This window comes from Trichosurus vulpecula, chromosome 7, assembly GCF_011100635.1.
Source record: "Trichosurus vulpecula isolate mTriVul1 chromosome 7, mTriVul1.pri, whole genome shotgun sequence".
Classification (NCBI taxonomy): domain Eukaryota; kingdom Metazoa; phylum Chordata; class Mammalia; order Diprotodontia; family Phalangeridae; genus Trichosurus; species Trichosurus vulpecula.
Genome location: NC_050579.1, coordinates 116,337,699 through 116,354,981, shown reverse-complemented (window position 1 = coordinate 116,354,981; position 17,283 = coordinate 116,337,699). Strand labels below are relative to the sequence as shown.

Genomic DNA, 17,283 nt, shown 5'->3' with positions numbered 1-17,283 from the left:
TAAAATACATTCAAAACAAACCCAAAAGGTTGGGGAGTAGGAAGCATACATGATTGCGGGTGTCAGAACAATTAGTGAGTGATGCTTCCAACTTCTACATGTTCTCCCTCTCACCCTCACCCTTGACCCACGAACTTCCACAACAATTAAACTAACCCGCCCTAGGGAGCAGCTTCTGTCCACCCAAAAGGGTCACGCCTCCTTTTGGGTGCGCTCTGCAAGGCATGAGTGCGCGTGCGCGCGCAGAGCCCGTGCGCGTCCTCGCTCCCTCTTTCTCATCTTTCATTAAAGTACTCGGGGAGCAGGGCTTCCTTGTCTTCGGCGGGCGTGCCCCCGCGTGAGCGCGCACGTCTCCCAACCCTCTCACTCGTGCGACCTTTCAGGCGGAAGCGGAAGTTCCCGGTGACTAAGGTGGCTGTGTGTGAGTAAAGAAGCGGCGCTGCCGGGAGCAGAGATGGCCGCCTTGGCCCCATTACCCCCACTGCCCCCGCAGTTTAAGAGCCTCCAGCATCATCTGAGGACGGCGCAGGAGCATGACAAGCGGGACCCCGTGGTGGCCTACTACTGTGAGTCCCTCTCGTCTGTTACCTCCTTGCCTCTGTTACACTGCTCAGTACCTGGACACACCTCCCCCTCTCTAGACTCCCCGGGAGTTCCCGATAAATGGCAGCCCCTGTGCAAGCACCCCTGCCCTCACCCCGCCCCCGGCACCGGCCAGAAACCTAACCAGTGATACCTTGGCCCAAACTCTGTGCCCCCGGTCAATGGCAAGGCCTACCTGCCTGACTACTACCTCTTCCAAGTTGGGCCAGCGCTTCCTTATTTATACCTCCATAGACGTTACTAGTTTGTGAGCACCAGTACCATTCTCCTAGTCCTCTCCTTGAACATTTTTGCAAAAGAGAAATGGATATGTGTTTATGTATGTGTGTGTGTACATATATGTGTATATATACAAATGTCTGTGTATATATGCACATATTCATATGTATATATAAACATGCATATGTGCATACACATATATGCATGTGTACATATGTCTTCATATGTATGTATGTGTGTATATGCATCTGTGCACGTACATATTCAACCCATGATTATCCCCAGCATTTTAAAATTTGACAGCAGACAGTCCACAACTTAAATAATCTTCTTGTGGATAAATCACATGCAACAAATGAGTTTATTCATGTTGCTCAGTCTCTGCTTGATTGTCCCAAATATCGTTAATCTCTGCAATATACATCATTGAAGCTTTACATAAAAATTAAATTTATTAACTTAGAACTTTTGCAGTGAATGAGATAACTCCTATAATTTTTACAAAAGCGTTTTGTATTACATATTATACCATGTCTGCACTATAAAATTAAAAGGAGGGGACATTTTACAGACAATGATTAAGAATTCTGCACTATTTGCTTTTTCTGACAAAGGTGATAAAGTTAAGTGTATTGTTTCCTCAAACTAGAGAACACTGATGAGCTTAAAAGACTTGCTGAAACTATCATAGATACTCAAATGTTCATTTTCTCAAGGGATTTAACAAAATTATTAAGTTTTTACATTTTCCTGATTACATCCCATTCAGGAGAAAACTGAAACAGGAGGGAGTAGAGTTGCAATTTAATGTAGTGACTGAATATAAAAGCCTGTAAATCTTGGATAAAGAGGGAATTTTAAAGAGGTAAAAAGTATGGAGCCATGTGACATACAAGTAGTGTCCAATTAGTAGAGGTGCATCACTGTTTAAATAACCTTAGCTAAAGCAACTTAAAGCCAGAGTTGTCAACTGTCTCCCCCTTACATCCCCGTACCCCATAAAAAAGGTATGATTAAGCCTGCTTAGGTGACATATTGCATTGTACTTGTGTTTATTATAGTTTCCTAAAGTTCTTTGAAGGGAACTTGTATTTATTATCTTTTCCCTAACTCTTGGACAGTAAAAAAGGAGCATGTGGACTCTGCATACCAAATGGCTAATGTTCTATGCCCAGATAGTATCCTCACAAAGTTTCAACCACTAGGTAGCAGTTATCAAGAAAATTATTTAAGTGCTTTCTAAATTCCTTGTCTTCTACTAGATTCATGGGCCTCTCGTTTGAAATCCATATCATGAGCTTATACTTTCTTCTTGCTGTTTATTACTTCCACCTTTCTTGATGCCTTCCAGATCTCGCTCAGTATTCCTCTCTTCCTTGTCATCTGATAATTGTTAATTTCAACATCTTTGTTAAAGAGCTGTCAGATTCCTCGTTCTCGACTCCTTCTACCCCGTATTAGTCAACTACCCATAACCCGGACCTCACTCTCATTTGGCACTGATTTACCTCTAACCACCACTTTCTAACCTCTCTCTCAATGCTAGCCCTCCTTGACAATCACTTCTAGTCCTTAAACCCTCTCATTTTACCCCATTCCTTAGCCTTATTCTAGTTATCAGGTTCTAAATGGTCAACCATTTCATCATTGTCTTTAATAAAATTTCAGACTTTGTTATTCTTCTGACCTTCTTTAACATGAAATCCAACTCCTTCATTGTATACTTTTTACTGTTCCTGCTTTTGGTTAATAGACTAGCTTTGCTAGAGAAAGTTACAAGACCATACCGATTTGACTCAGTACACATTCATACTGTCATACTCTCCACACAGGTCTTGCAAATGGTCTTCATTTTCCTCAATCCCAAATCCAGTCCCACCTTTCACTTTTAGTAGGAAATCTTGTGGAAGTCATCCAAAATGATTTCTCTTTGTGTATATTCCTGCCCCCTTCCAGACGAAGAGACAGCTTGTTTTATAGAGTCTCATCTCTTCCCTTTCGGCACATTAATCTTTCAACTATTCCTTCTTATGCTTCGGTTTCTCCTTTACATTCAGTTCTTCAACTTACTCACTTTCCATGGCCTACTCCTACACTCCAACACGGTTACATACACAAATGGTCATACCTTTGATCTTGCTATCACCCACAAGTGAACCATCCATATCCAGTAATTCCAAAATCCTCTAAACTGACCATAATCTGTGGGCTCTCCACCTCTTTCTCTCCTTCCGTCACCAAACTCTATACCTCTCCAAACCATGACTTCTCATCTCTTGACCCCTCCTTCAGTTCTCTCCCTGGCATAGCCCTGCCCACACCAGTTCAACTTTGTGCTATCTTCTTCTTAAATCCCTGGACCCCTTATATCACCAATTGCACCCTGCCATGCCTCAGCCTTGGATAACGTCTATATCCACCGCCTTCCATCTCACACAGGTAATACCAAGTGAAGGTGGAGAAAATCATTCCACTGTTCTGACAGGGTCCACTTCAAATTCATGTTATATAGTCTGTCTCCTCCAACATATCCTCAAAAACCCTCACTTGATCCTTCCATCCCATTATCATCATATATCTCTTCTACCCTTTCTTCTGTCACTCTCTTCTTTACCCTTTACATTAAGGCCTTATTATTCCACCAAAATTACTCTCTAAAGTTACCATATGATCTCTTAATTGTCAAATCCAATGACCTGTTCCCATTTTCTCTTTCTTCTTCACCTCTTTGCAGCCTTTTGATACTGTTGATGGGATGATGGGGTAATTTTATCATCAATCTCTTTCTGTCTACTTGTTCCTTCACTACTGACTACGAACATAACAGTGTCTCCTCCATCCTCCTCTTTCTGGTGTTCTTTTTTCTCTAGGTTTTGGGGACACTGCTCTCCCTCTGATTCTCCTCCTGCCTGTCAGACCTCTTCTCCATCTCCTTTGCTTGAACCTAGACCAGGTCATACCCTCTAATCTTAGGTGTCCTGCAGCACTCTGTCTTGGGCCCTCTTCTCTCTTCCCTCTATTACTTCACTTGGTGGTCTCATCAACTCCCATGGATTTAATTATCATCTCTCTGCTAATGATTTTCGAAGGTACCTATCCTTCCCTGGCTTCTCTGCTGACCTGCGGTCTGGTATCTCCAACTGCCTTTCAGACCTCTTGAACTTCATGTCTGGTAGACATCTTAAATTCAACATATCCAAAGTAGAATTCATTATTCCCCCCCCGCCAAACCTTGCCTGCCCCTCCAGACTTCCTATGCTACCATCTTCCCAGTCCCTCAGGCAACACATTGGATATGGGAGGGATGAGAAATAGTGAGGAGCTGAGGATGACACCTAGATTGCCAGGGCCTGTTGATTTCATCTTGGCAACATTTCTTGAATATACCTACTTCTCTTCTCTGACACTGCCATCACCCTGCTGCAGTCCCTCATCACCTCACAGCTGAACTATGGCAGTATCCTGTTGATGGGTCTGCGTGCTTCAAATTTCTCCCCACTCTAATCCATCCTCCATTCAGCCACCAGCTTTTCTTCAAGTGTAGATCTGACCATGTCGCTGTCCTGTTCAGTGAATTTTATATTACCTCTAGTATTGCATACAAAATCCTCAGACATTCAAAGCTCTTCCTAACCTGCCTCACCTTCCCTACTTTTCCAGCCTACCCCCGCCACATACTCTGGCCTCTTTGTTGTACCACAAGCAAAACCTTCCCATCTCTTGGCTCCAGGCATTTCTTTCTGCCTGTCCCTCATTCCTACAGTACTCTCCCTCCTTATACTCCTGGTTTCCTTGGCTTTCTTGAAGTCCCAGCTAAAATCATATCTTTTACAAGAAGCCTTTCCTAACCTCTCTTAATTTAAGTGCCTTCCCTCTGTTAATTATATCCTATTTACCTTATATTTAGTTTGTTTGTCTGGCACCTAGTAGGTGCTGATCTTAGTAGTGTTACCTCCAATAAAAATGCATTAGTCTCTTCTGAGGGCAAAAAAATGTAAACACCTTCACTTTGCCAAACTTATAGTTGTCTTCTTTTTACTACTAAGCATTTGGAATATATAATACATCTTTTGTCTATATTTTCCAAGTGATTTTTCACATAGTTCTTTGTAATCAGACTTCTCCCCCACTCTTTATCAAAACCATTTTTTGCCATTCTTCATTCTCCTTGGCATTTCCGCAACTTTTAATACAGTTAATAACGCTCTCCTTCTGGACACTAGCTACTCCTTTGGTGTTAGTGATTTCACTCTTTCTTGGTTATCCTACCTCTGTGACTAGTCCTTTTCTCTTTACATTGTGGGCTCCTTATCAACTTATCTACTTTTATGGTAGATATTCCCTTGGTATTTGGTTTCACTCAGATAGCTTTACCTATGCATCCTCTAGCTAGAAAATAGTGTGGTATAGTGGAAGGAGCTCTGCAGTCACAGGACCTGACTTTCAGTTTCACTGATAGTTACTACCTGTGTGACCTTGGTCAAGTCATTTAGCATCCCTGGGCCTCACTTTCCCTATATGTACAGTGAGTTGGTTGGACTAGGTGTCTTGGTTTCAGATTCCCACCTCTGACATTTACTTTTTGTGTGACTTGAGACAAGTCATTTCAGTCTTCCTTGGGTCTCTGTTTGCCTGCATGTAAAACAAAGTGGTTGGAATAGATGGCTTCTCAAGTCCCTTCCAGTTCCAATTCTAAAGTGATGTATGTCTCTACCCCTAACTTTTCTTGCACATTCAAGACCAGCATCTCCAACTGTTTAACATGTTACCACACCTTATAGTTATCATCTTTTCCTTAAAATCTGACTCTTTATTTGACTACATTGTTTCTGTCAGTAGTGCCAACATTCACTCATCAAAATGAGTATCATTCATTCATTGGAGGAGGCTAGATGATACAGTAGATAGAGTGCTGGGCCTAGAGTCAAGAAGACCTGAGTTCAGATCCATCCCCAGACACTGTGTTACCCTGAGTAAGTCACTTAATCTGCCTGCCTCAGTTTCCCCATCTGTAAAGGAGAATCAAAATATTACTTCCCAGGGTGGTTATGAGGATCAAATGAGATAATATTTGTAAAGTACTTAGCACAGTGCCTGACACAGAGTGGCCATTTAATAAATGCTTATTCCCTTTTCTGTCCAGTTTCCCGTGTTTGAAACTATGGTATTAACTTTTCATTCTTCCTTCTCTCATTTCATTTCTAATCTGTTCCTAAAGTCTTTTGACTCTAATTCCGCAATATCTCTTGCAGCTGCCTTTGAGTCTTCTTATTTTGCTACTACCTCAATACATGCTCTCATCACTACATCTTGGACTACTGTAATAATTACCTAACAGGTCTTTTTTGCCTCTATACTCTCTCTCCACCCAAAATGTCCTGCTACGATAACCAGTTTAATTTTCCTTCTAAATTCCTTCCTTCCTTCCTTTTCTGAGCATCTTCTCTGCTCAAAAATCTTTAGTGTAATCCTGTTGCCTAGTGAGTGAAATGCAGATGTCTCTGCCTGGTTGATGGCCCTGTGCAATCTGACATTGTGGTACCTTTCCAAGTTTCTCATATACTCTGTACTTCTGTCAACCTGGACTGCTCTCTATCCCTTGAACATTTCTTGCATTTTTTTTGTCTTTTAACTTTTCTTGCTGACACTCTTCACTACGATTGAAATGCCCTTTATACAATTCCTACTCCTCTTCTCTTCCCCACTGATTAATTTCCTGTACCCATTCTTTTCGAGCCCAAATCCTGTTACCTCATCCATGAAGCCTTCCCTGAACCCCACCCTCCCCACTAGTCAGCAATGATCTTTCTTCCCTTAAGCCTTATAAAAGCATTTTGTTTTGCAACTCCGATTCTCTTATCATGTGGTATTTTGTGTTCTATAACTGTGTAAATGTCATATCCCCTTAATAAATTGTAAACTCAATGAGAATGGAAATAGTATATTATCTAAACTAGATCTTTCCTAGGGCCTAGCACAACTCTGCTCACAGGTTCCATTTAACACCTATTTGTTTAGTTGACTTGGTTTACTCATTTCTGCATTTTTGTTCATAATGTTCCCTTTTGCAAATGCCCTTCCTCGTTCCATCCCTTCCATTCTTCAGGGTCATATTCAAGTCTCGCCTCTGCCATAAGATTTTTCCTTACCACTTCATCCCACAGTAAGTTTCTTCTTACTCTGAACTCCTATAGCAGTTATGGGTAACAATAATATATCATTTCTCATTCATGAGCTACTTTGTATTGTTAGTTATCTTTTAGTGTATATGCATCTTATCTCTCCATCTGGAGTGAAAGCTGGTAAAGGAAAGGGACTTAGGACTTTTATTTTTTATTTCCCTTACTATCTTGCTCATAGTAAATACGGAATGTATTATTTGCTGACTGATTGTTGCCTATGGGATAAAGATCACAGCCTTAGAGTTGAAAGAAACCTTGGAAGCCATGTCCCTGCCTGGCTATGCTAAGGCACATGGTGGGGTCTTGATGCCTGCTCCACCACACTGGGGCTCAGGATCTGGTTTGCTGAGGAGGAACTTGCTTGGAGGCTTCCAGTCCTGGAATGTACTGCCCTTTTATCCTAGTGAGATAGACCTTTCTTGCCAATCTTAAAAGATTGTTTCACCCCGTCTTTTTGTTGGTTCTGTTGTTCCAGTATTTGTTTTGGGGTGCTGTTTTATGGTTGTTTGGAGGTGAATATGGGAGAGTTACAGCCATTTACTGCTTATTCCACCATTTTGGCTCCTGGAAGTCTCCTCCTCAAGGTGATTCTGAAGACTCTTCTGACACCCCATTTACAAAGTTTCAGGCTATTGTCAGATGCTTTCTTTACTCTCTCTCTAAATATTGATTTCTTCCCTGCTGCAAAAACATATGGCTGAGTCTCTCACTTAAAAAAAAAAAAGTCCTCACTAAACTCTACCATCCTATCAGGTTAGCCTCCTAAATTTCTCTTATTTCTCTCAGCCAGACTCCTAGGAGAAACAATTTCTTCTTTTCTATTCTGCTCTCCGAATCCATGTATAATATGGTTTCTAACTTTACTCAAATAAAACTGTACTCTCAAAAAAGTGATCTCTTAGTTGTCCAGTCCAGTTGTCTTTTCTCAGTCTTTATCTATTTAACATTGTTGATCATTTTCTCCTGGGTACTTGCTCATTTCTGAGGTTTTATAACATTCTCAGTTCTCCTTCTACATATGTGATAGCTTTTTTTCATTTTTCTTTGCCTCATCATCCATATCTTGCCTTCTAACTGTTAGTGTACTTCAAGGCTCTTTCCTAGGTCTTTTGGTGTCATCAGCAGCTCCCTTAGGTTTTAATGATCATTTCTATGCAGATGACTCCCAGTTTTATATGGTGAAGCTTAGGGTATATGGTGAACCTTATGGTGTCTCCAGAGCTCCTGTTCATTACCACATTATCAACTACTTATTTTTTCTTTCAAGCTGAATATCACATAGGCATCTCAAATTCAACATGTCTAAAACAAAAACCATTATTTTTCCACCTAAACCCACTTCTTTTCTGAACTCCCCTATTGTTGTTGAGGACACTACCTCTTTCCAGGCACTGTGGCTCCCAACCTAGGTGTTATCTTCAGCTCTCACCTCATCTATCCTGTTAGTTGCTATATCTTGTCATTTATACTTCTACAACATCACTTGCATCATTACCTTCCCTCCATTCACAAAGCCACTACCCTACTTCATACCAAACTATTGCAATAGCTTATTTGGTCATTTTACTTCAAGCTTCTCTACTCCAATCTATCCTCCACTTTGCTCCCAAAATGATCTAAAGCTCAGGTCTAACAATATCACTTCTCTACTCCTTAAACTCTAATGGTTTCCTATCACTCCCGTGGGAGCAAATATCAAATATCACATTTAGAGTACTTCACAACATGGTCTCAACCTAGCTTGTCAACTTTGTTATGTAGTACTCCCCTTCACACCTTAAATGATTTAGTCAAATCCAACTTCATCCCATTCCCCACAGTGAACTTTATTTCCCATTTTAATGCCTTTGTACTGGTTGCCTCCAGTTCCCAAAATGCACTCCCTTATCTCCACCTAATTAGAAAAACTAATTTCCTTCATTGTATGAAGCCATTCTTGCTACCCCACCCCCAACTGCTAGTGATCCCACAAAAATCATTTTGCATTTATTTTGTACACATAATTGTATATACCTATATGTATACATGTTACCCTAATTGAATTTAAACTTCCTTGAGAGCAAGAGCTGTTTTACTTTTGTCTTTGTATCTGTAGGGGCTTACAGTGCTTGTAATATAAATGCTTATTGTTTGATGCTTTGATATTTGTTATTTCTGTTTGTATGCTTTAATGAATCTTTGATCTCTTCAATGTGGGTATCTCTCTCTCATACCTTGTCATCTTATGCTACTCTTGTTCATGTCATGTCATAACTCCTTGGAGGGAGGGCAGCAGAAGGAAAGAGGGGAATTGACCCCAATGTTCTAGAGATATTTCTTTAGGTATTTTAACATTATATGCATACCAGTGTATCACTGAGACTCTAATGCTGTGGTCTTGCAGCATACCCAGCCCAACTGCTTTTCTGCTTATATGCAAGTTATAACATATATTTAGATGAACAGTTTATCGAGTTGCTTCATCAGAAAATATTTCGGATGTCAAATCAGTAAGCATCTATTAAGCCCTTTTCATATGCCAGGGATTGTGCTAAGTGCTGAAAAGCTGGCTATATTTCTAAAATTAATTCGTAAGTCAGCTATTTCAATTGAACAGATATTATTGAGGTTATGTTTAAGACATTGTAACACTTGAAGAGAAGACATAGTCCTTACCTTCCTTCTCGTTGAGCAAAGGTAAAGAAATTATGTTATAAACAGTGCTTATATTTCTAGGTAACACAAAAGTCCCTTTGACCCATACTGTAGATGAAATTGTATTAATATGAGTTAGGAGTTCTTCTAGTGTTCCTAAGCCTGAAACCTGAGCTTTTCTGAGCCCTGATTTACATGTTTAGGTAATAAATAAGAGACTGTATTTATTTTTATGTATCATTCCCTTCTATTCCCTCAAAACTCAAATTTAATAAATTCTTAATGTTTTATCTATATGCATGAGATTGTAGATTTAGGGCTAGAAGGGACCTTAGAGGACACCCTCTTTTTAAAGTTGTAGAAACTGAGGCCCAGAGAAGTTGTGACTCAGCTGTTTTATATGTAAGCTTTTTTCATACATAACATGCATATATTGTGTGTACACATATTTACATACCTGTATGAGAGAGAGAACATCCTATGATTTTAGATTTTATGATCCTATGATTTAAGAGTTAGAAAGGACATTAAAGATCATCTAATACAAACCCCTTTATTTTATAGACAGGGAAACTGAGGCCCAGGAAGGAAAGGTGACTTGTCCAAGGTCACACAGGTAGTAAATACAGAACTAGAATTCAAATATGGCCTTTTAGCTCCAAATCCATTGTCTTTCCACTATTCCACAGTGTAAGGTAGGGTTTCCTTTTGTTGTTACTGTCCCTTCTATTTTTTTTCATCCTTCCATCTTCCGGTCATGATGAACTGATAGTAAGTGACATACCTAGGATTATAACCTAAATATTCTCAATCCAAATCCACCACTGTGCTTTTGCAACATTTACTCTTGTGTGTGTGTGATGTAAAACTTTCATCTCATGTTGCAATTTGACATCCTGTTTGAAGTGAAAGCAGTTTAATGGAAACAATACTAGTTTGGGGATCTGAAGAGATTGACTTCAAATACTTCACTGCTTCTTACTATCTGTGTAACTTGGACAAAACAACCTCTCAGGTTCTCAGTTTCCTCAACTGTAAAATGAGTAAATAGAACTAGTTTAAATCTTTGTTGTAGTTCTAGATGCTGTCAGTTGAAAGCAAACATACATGACTTGGAACTTCCCTGGAGAATCAGAGAAGTAGGAACTGATGAGTCTCAAAATTGGTGGGGTTGGTTATCTACTTTTTCACAGAGGATGCTTCTCTGGGTCCTGAGCTGGAATCAAAGAATTGAATATAGATTTGTTGTAGTTGTTGGTGTTTTTTCCTTTGTTTGTCAGAAAGAAAGAAAAAACACTGCCAGGTATCCTCCAGAAACTTAAAAGTATTTCTGAGATTCACATTCTTTTTAATTTTGTTATAGATTATCACTGCTTTATACAAGTTTAAAATCTTGACTTTTTTTTTGTTTGGAAAAATCCTCTAGGGGGCAGCAATGTTACAACAAAGGACTTTGGTTTTAAGACATTTGTGTAAACATCCAAATTAACAAGGTAGTCTCTATTTTACTTTTTTACAGTTGTCAAATGATTAACCATAGGTTATCCAGTTTGGCAGTGCTGTACATATGTAGGATATATCTCCAAGTATATTTTTGTAACAAAATAGAATTTTTGTAACTAAACGTAATTTCAGAAATTTTAAAATTAGATGAAAATTTTAGGTGGCTTTTTTGTTGCTATTAAGAAAAAAAATCTTAAATTTCTCCAATCTCCAATTCCATGATGATAAATTATATTACTGTTCTAGATCTTTCTCTGTTAATTATTTTCTATTTGTCTCGTATATAGCTTGTTGTTGTTCAGTAGACTCTTTGCCTTTCCATTTGGGGTTTTCTTGGCAGAGATACCAGAATGATTTACCATTTCCTTTTCCAGTTCTTTTTACAGATGAGGAAACTGAGGTAAACAGGGTTAGGTGACATACCCAAAGTCACACAGCTAGTAATTGTCTAAAGCCAGATTTGAACTCAGGAAGATGAGTCTTCCTGACTCCAGGCCTGGCACTCTATACATTGTGCCCCCTAGCTGCCCTTGTATATAGCTTATTTTACCTATATTTGCCTGTTTCCTCTCATTAGATTGTGAGCTCCTTAAGGGCAGGGACTGTCTTTTGTCTCTTTGTAGTCTCAGTTTAGCACAGTGCCTGGCACATAGAGGTGTTGAATAAATGTCAATTGATTGATTGACTGTCGTAGACTCTCAAACAGGGGTTCTTAACCTTTTTTGTGTCGTGGACTCCTTTGGCATTCCAGACTCCTCAGAATTATGAAATGAAATGCATAGGATTACAAATAAAACAAATTGAAATACATCTATAACCTGGGTCCCAGGTTAAGAACCCTCCCTCTAGGAAGTTGCATCTGCTACATAGGAAAAGACATTGATGGGAGTAGTGTTACCTGTTGATTTATATGAGTCTTGGCATGAAAATAGAAAGCATTTTTTAAAAGGAGAGAGATCAGCTGACTATTTGTCAGGGATGTTGAAGAGAAGACTAATGTTTTGGTTATGGGTTGGACTAAATGACCTTCTGAGATTCTTTTCAACTATATTACAACTTGATTTGTGGCCTTCTCCCATTGGGTTTTCAGTTAGGGGGTGGAAAATAGGCCAAATTTTCCTCTGCTGTGTAACATGGTGGATAAGTGCTCAATAAGATTATTGTTCCTGGAGAGTGGTTGAGTATAGTATATCCTGATGATCTCCTAACATGATAAAAGGAAGGACATAAACCTGAATCTGTCCATTCCCTAGTTAACACTAGCCACACTCACCTGTACAGATGCTTTCTTTGTACTTATCTCACCCTTTTATTTTGTTGATGTCATTATAGATTTTATGTTACCAGACAAATTAAATTAATAAAAACTTTATTCCATATATTGCACGTCTAAGGGAAAATCTGTAGTGTTCCCCAGTCGGAAAACAAGTCAGTCTGGTAAGTTGACAAACTATTACAGTATTCTGTCTGCAGAACTGATTCACATAGTGCTCTGAGAGCAAATAGCCAAGGATCCATCTTCCTCTACAAAGAATCCTGTCAGAGGATCAGGAGAACCGATTAAGGGTTTTGATGGATGAGACAATATGTCCTATTACACCTCCCATTTAGTGGGGTGGCACAATTATTCAGAAGATTAGGAAAGCTGAACTAGAAGAAACTACTGTTCCGACTTAGAAAGACAGCATAAGGGTGATACAGTGGATAGAGTGCCAGGCCTACAGTCAGGAAGATTCATCTTCCTGAGTTCACATCTGGACTCAGACACTGACATAGTTATGTGACCCTGGGCAAGTCACTTAACTCTGCCTCAGTTTCCTCATTTATAAATGTCTTTGCCAAGAAAACCCCAAATAGGATCACAAAGAGTCGCACAAATGAAATGTCTGAACAACAACAAACATTTGAAAAAGCCATTCACAAAGAATTCTAAGGAATTAACGAAAGGAATCAGAATTTTTTTTTTTTGCTATATCATGGAGAGATGAAAAACTGAAGATAATTTTTTTTTAAACTCCCTCTTAGGTTTATTTCTACAAAACTCTCAGCCAGGCACTTAAAGCCCAGTTACCTTTCCAGTCTTGTTTCATATTATCCTATTCAAGAACTCTATATTCCAGTCAAACTGCCTGATCCTGCTTTATGAAACATTCCAGATGTTGCTTCTTTGCCTCACTTATATTTTGTAGCTCAGGTGAAACCTGCAGCACATGAGGCCTTTCTGGATCTCCTCCCTAACTGTTAGTACTGTCTTCCTTCTAATATTATTTTATAGGTATTTTATATTTAGTTATCTGTATAAATGTTACAATGTAAGTGTTTCAGGGGCAAGCATGAGCAGCTGGGGTAGGGGAGAGATGAGAAGAGATTTCCTATAGGAAGTGACACTTAAACTGAACTTTAAAGAAAGTTAAGCTATTATACTGGGCAGATATGAGGACTGTGTATGTTCCAGGGATGGGGGACATTCTGAGCCAAGGCTCTGAATACATTTCAGACATGGGGAACAATGTGAGCAAAGATGACTCCTTTGTTGTGAGGCTTAGGGACTAGGAGGTAGTGATACCCTCTACCATAAGTAGGAAGGGAGGAAGCAGGGGAGGGCTTAAGGGGGAAGATAATGAGTTCTATTTTGGATATATTGAGCTTAAGATGTCAACTGGACATCCAGTTTAAGACCTCTGAAAAGCAGTTGGAGATGTAAGATTGGAAATCAGAGAGGTTGGGGCAGGAAAGGTAAATTTGAGAATCATCAGTAGAGAATAGGTAAATACACAGGAGGTGATGAGATCACCTAGTGAGGCAGTATAGAAGGAGAAGAGAAGAGGTTCTAGAAGAAAACCCAAGAGACACATAATATAAGAGGGCATATTCTAGTTGAGGATACAGCAAAGGATACTGAGGAGCTGTCAGATAGATAGGAAGAAAACCAGGAGAGATGTGTCCCAAAAACCTAGGGAGAAGAGACTAATTATCAAGGAGATAAGAATGATCAGAAATCACAGAGAGGTTAAGGAGAATGAGGATTGAGCAAAGGCCATTGAATTTGACAACTAAGAGATCCTTAGGAACTTTGGAGAGAGTACTTTTAAGTGCTTGAAAGAGTTTTTGGTAAGCCTAGAAAGGTAGGCTAGAACCAGATCATAAAGGGCTTTAAAAGCTTTGTAGTTTGCACATGGTCATCACTAACTAGCTCTATGACACATGATCTCTCTATCTCTTTCCTCATCTTTTTTTCTTGTTTTATTTTTCACCTCCTGAATGAAAACCCCAGAAATATTTTAGCCAAATTTCAGGGCTTGTTGGTAAAAGAAAAACTACTGCAAGCATCTAGAAAGAGAATTCAAATATGAAGGAATCATCAATCAAATATCATGGAGTCAGGCTCATGTACAACATGGCAGCAACATATATAAAGGAGAGAAAAGGCAACAGATGAGGGTTTTCAGTTAATAATACTGTAACTTATGATTGACATTTAATGAAATAGAGGATATTAGCAGTATTGATCAGTAAGATCAGAAATGAGTAGAAACTTAAAATGCAAACTGAAGAATGAAGAGGAACCTTGAGAGGTCAATAAATGTGAGCAAATGGAAGGGGCCAAATGATGATGAAATATTTGAATGCTAATGGGGTAGTAGAGACAAATTTCCATTTATAATCTCATTATCTTCCAGGGTTACAGGGAATTAAATAAGAGACTGATGGGAGGGAGAGTTGGTTTTGTTCTGTTTTGGTGTTCTTAAGAAAGAAAAATGAGAGAGTAAAAGGAATAAACCAGGGAAGAAAAGAACAAGGGGATTGAACTTAATATTTCTCATAATTTGTGGGAAGAAGAGTAAATAAAGATGAAGCAAGGAGTAGAAGAGCAGGCAATATCTGGACCTCATTCTTACCTGAACCAGACAAAGGTTGAACACACACACACACACACACACACACGCACTGTTTAATGTATAAACACATTAAACCTAACAGGGAAATAGACAAGGACAATGGGAAGGGACAAAGAATTTAAGAGGGAGGGTAGAATCACAAGTAGAACAGACTTCACTTTAGAGGCTGATTTATGAATGAATGATTTTTAAAAAGTCAAGATGACAGAGTAGAGGGAAGCAGTGAGGTGAGTTCCCATCTACAGAACTCCTCTAAACAAATCTAGAAAATTCACCAAGTCATGTCCTAATAGGGAAATCCAGAAAAAGTCACAGTGAGTCCTTTGGCCCAGGTTGGGATAAGGAGACAGGTTGGCTGATACTGGGATACTGGGTCAGGAGAGTAACACATTTCTCATGAGTACTCCAGTGCCTTCAGAAGGCCTGTGCACCAGGGCAAGAAGACATCCCAGAGCCAGACCCATCTCAGGGCACTGAAATGCAGACAGGTGCTAACTAACTGCAGGTTTGGCACCCACTACCAAGTTCTGGGTGACAGATCCAGGTTGGATTAAGAAGAGAACCTGTAACCAGGAAGGTGGCATTCCCAGGTAGTAAAGCCCTGTCCAGGCTGAGAAAGGGAGTCCATGAACAAGCAGAAAGTGGTTTGGTGCAGAATGAGATGTCTTTTCTAGCTTCTATCCCATCCTTCAGAGGGCAAGAATCCCAGACCAAAGTGGAGCCTACAGTTCTGTCATGCCAAATAAGCAGAACTAACTAGCTGGTTGGTGGGTGCTGAGTCCAGAAGCATTCTTTTCTTGCCCTGACCAAAACCAAAGTCACAAACTTACAGAGAGAGCTTATACCAAGGAAACAACAATCATACTTTTCCCTGGATTCTTTTCCACACTTTTCTACACTTTAGGAGCACCAAAAGCTTGCAGTTCCCAGTCTATCCTTTAGATACATCATTCAGTTTCTCCAAGAAAGCAGCAGCAGGACCAGCCCAGATCTCCCCCTCCTCCATACCAAAAATGTGGCAGAGCCCATCCCTAACATTAAGTCTGATGCCTGGAAGTAGGCTGGAAGAATGGGCAAAGGGGGAAAAAAAAACATAATGAGCTGTTATGGTGGCCGGGATGCATAAGATACAGTTGTGGAAGAAAATGATGACTCCAAAACATTTACAAGTAATGCCTCAGAGAAAAAACACAACTTGGACACAGATTCAACTAGGGTATTGATACGTGTTTACTTTGAGATCTATTATCAGGGTTCATAGAGGAAGTCTAATTAGACAAGGTATAGGAATGGTTGTGTTATATATTGATCTTAGAATGGAAAGAGAGAAGAGAGAAAGGAAGGTTAGGAAAATTATCTCATATAGTTAACAGTATACAATAGACATTTATAGAAAAAAAAGAGAGAGGAGTAGCTGACACTTAACCTCACTCTCATCTGAACTGGTTAAAGGAAAGAAGAATACACACATACATTCATATATGGAGTTGGTTACAGAAATATATTTCATTCAACAAGGAAAGAGGAGACAAAGGGTAGAAGAGGAGGGCAAATTAAGGGAAGGATTAGTCCTAAACAAAATAAATTCTAAAGTTGTACAAAAATAAGTATAGCTTTTGTAAGGTGGTAAAGAATGATAATCCGAGGAAATGCCCATAAATTGGAGAATACATGAACAATAATGTGATGGAATACTTTTATGCTGGAAGAAATGATGAAGAGGATGATTTCAAAGAAACTTTGAAAGACTTGAATCTAAACTGATGCAGAGAGAAATGAACAGAACCAGGAGAACAATTCATAAGACAGCAATATGATAAAGGCAAACAATTTTGAAAGAATAAGAAACTTTTGTCAGCATACTAACCAGCCACAATTCCAGAGGACTGATAATGATCCATGCTACCCACCTCCTGATAGAGAAGTGAAGGACTCAAGAGTACAGAATGAGACAAATATTTTCTGACTATGGCCTATGTGGAAATTTGTTTTTATTGACTATGCATATGTGTAACTGACTTGTTTTTCTTTAGTTCTCAATGGGGAAAATTTGAGTGCTAAAGGGGAAGAAGGTAAATTTTTGCTGATTAAAAAGTATATATTTACATATATTAAATATTGTAATATACATTAAGATTGGTTAAGAACATGTGATTGAGTACTGGAAACAGAGAGAGACAATGTGGAAGAAACAGATTGCTTCAATTATTGATCACTAATATTGATCACATTCCTTCTTCTCT

The 17,283-nt window shown here is 39.3% G+C and overlaps 1 protein-coding gene across 2 annotated transcripts in view; it reads left to right on the top strand.

Moving 5' to 3' along the window:
* The first annotated feature begins 365 nt into the window (after positions 1-365).
* Positions 366-17,283, top strand: part of VTA1 (vesicle trafficking 1) — a 99,739-nt gene continuing 82,821 nt past the window's right edge. The window contains exon 1 of one of the 2 annotated variants that reach the window (XM_036769250.1): positions 366-566. In XM_036769250.1, coding sequence (XP_036625145.1) covers positions 455-566 — 112 coding nt within the window. In that variant the 5' untranslated portion in view covers positions 366-454. The remainder of the gene's footprint in view (positions 567-17,283) is intronic. The other variant, XM_036769251.1, reaches the window with a different exon arrangement.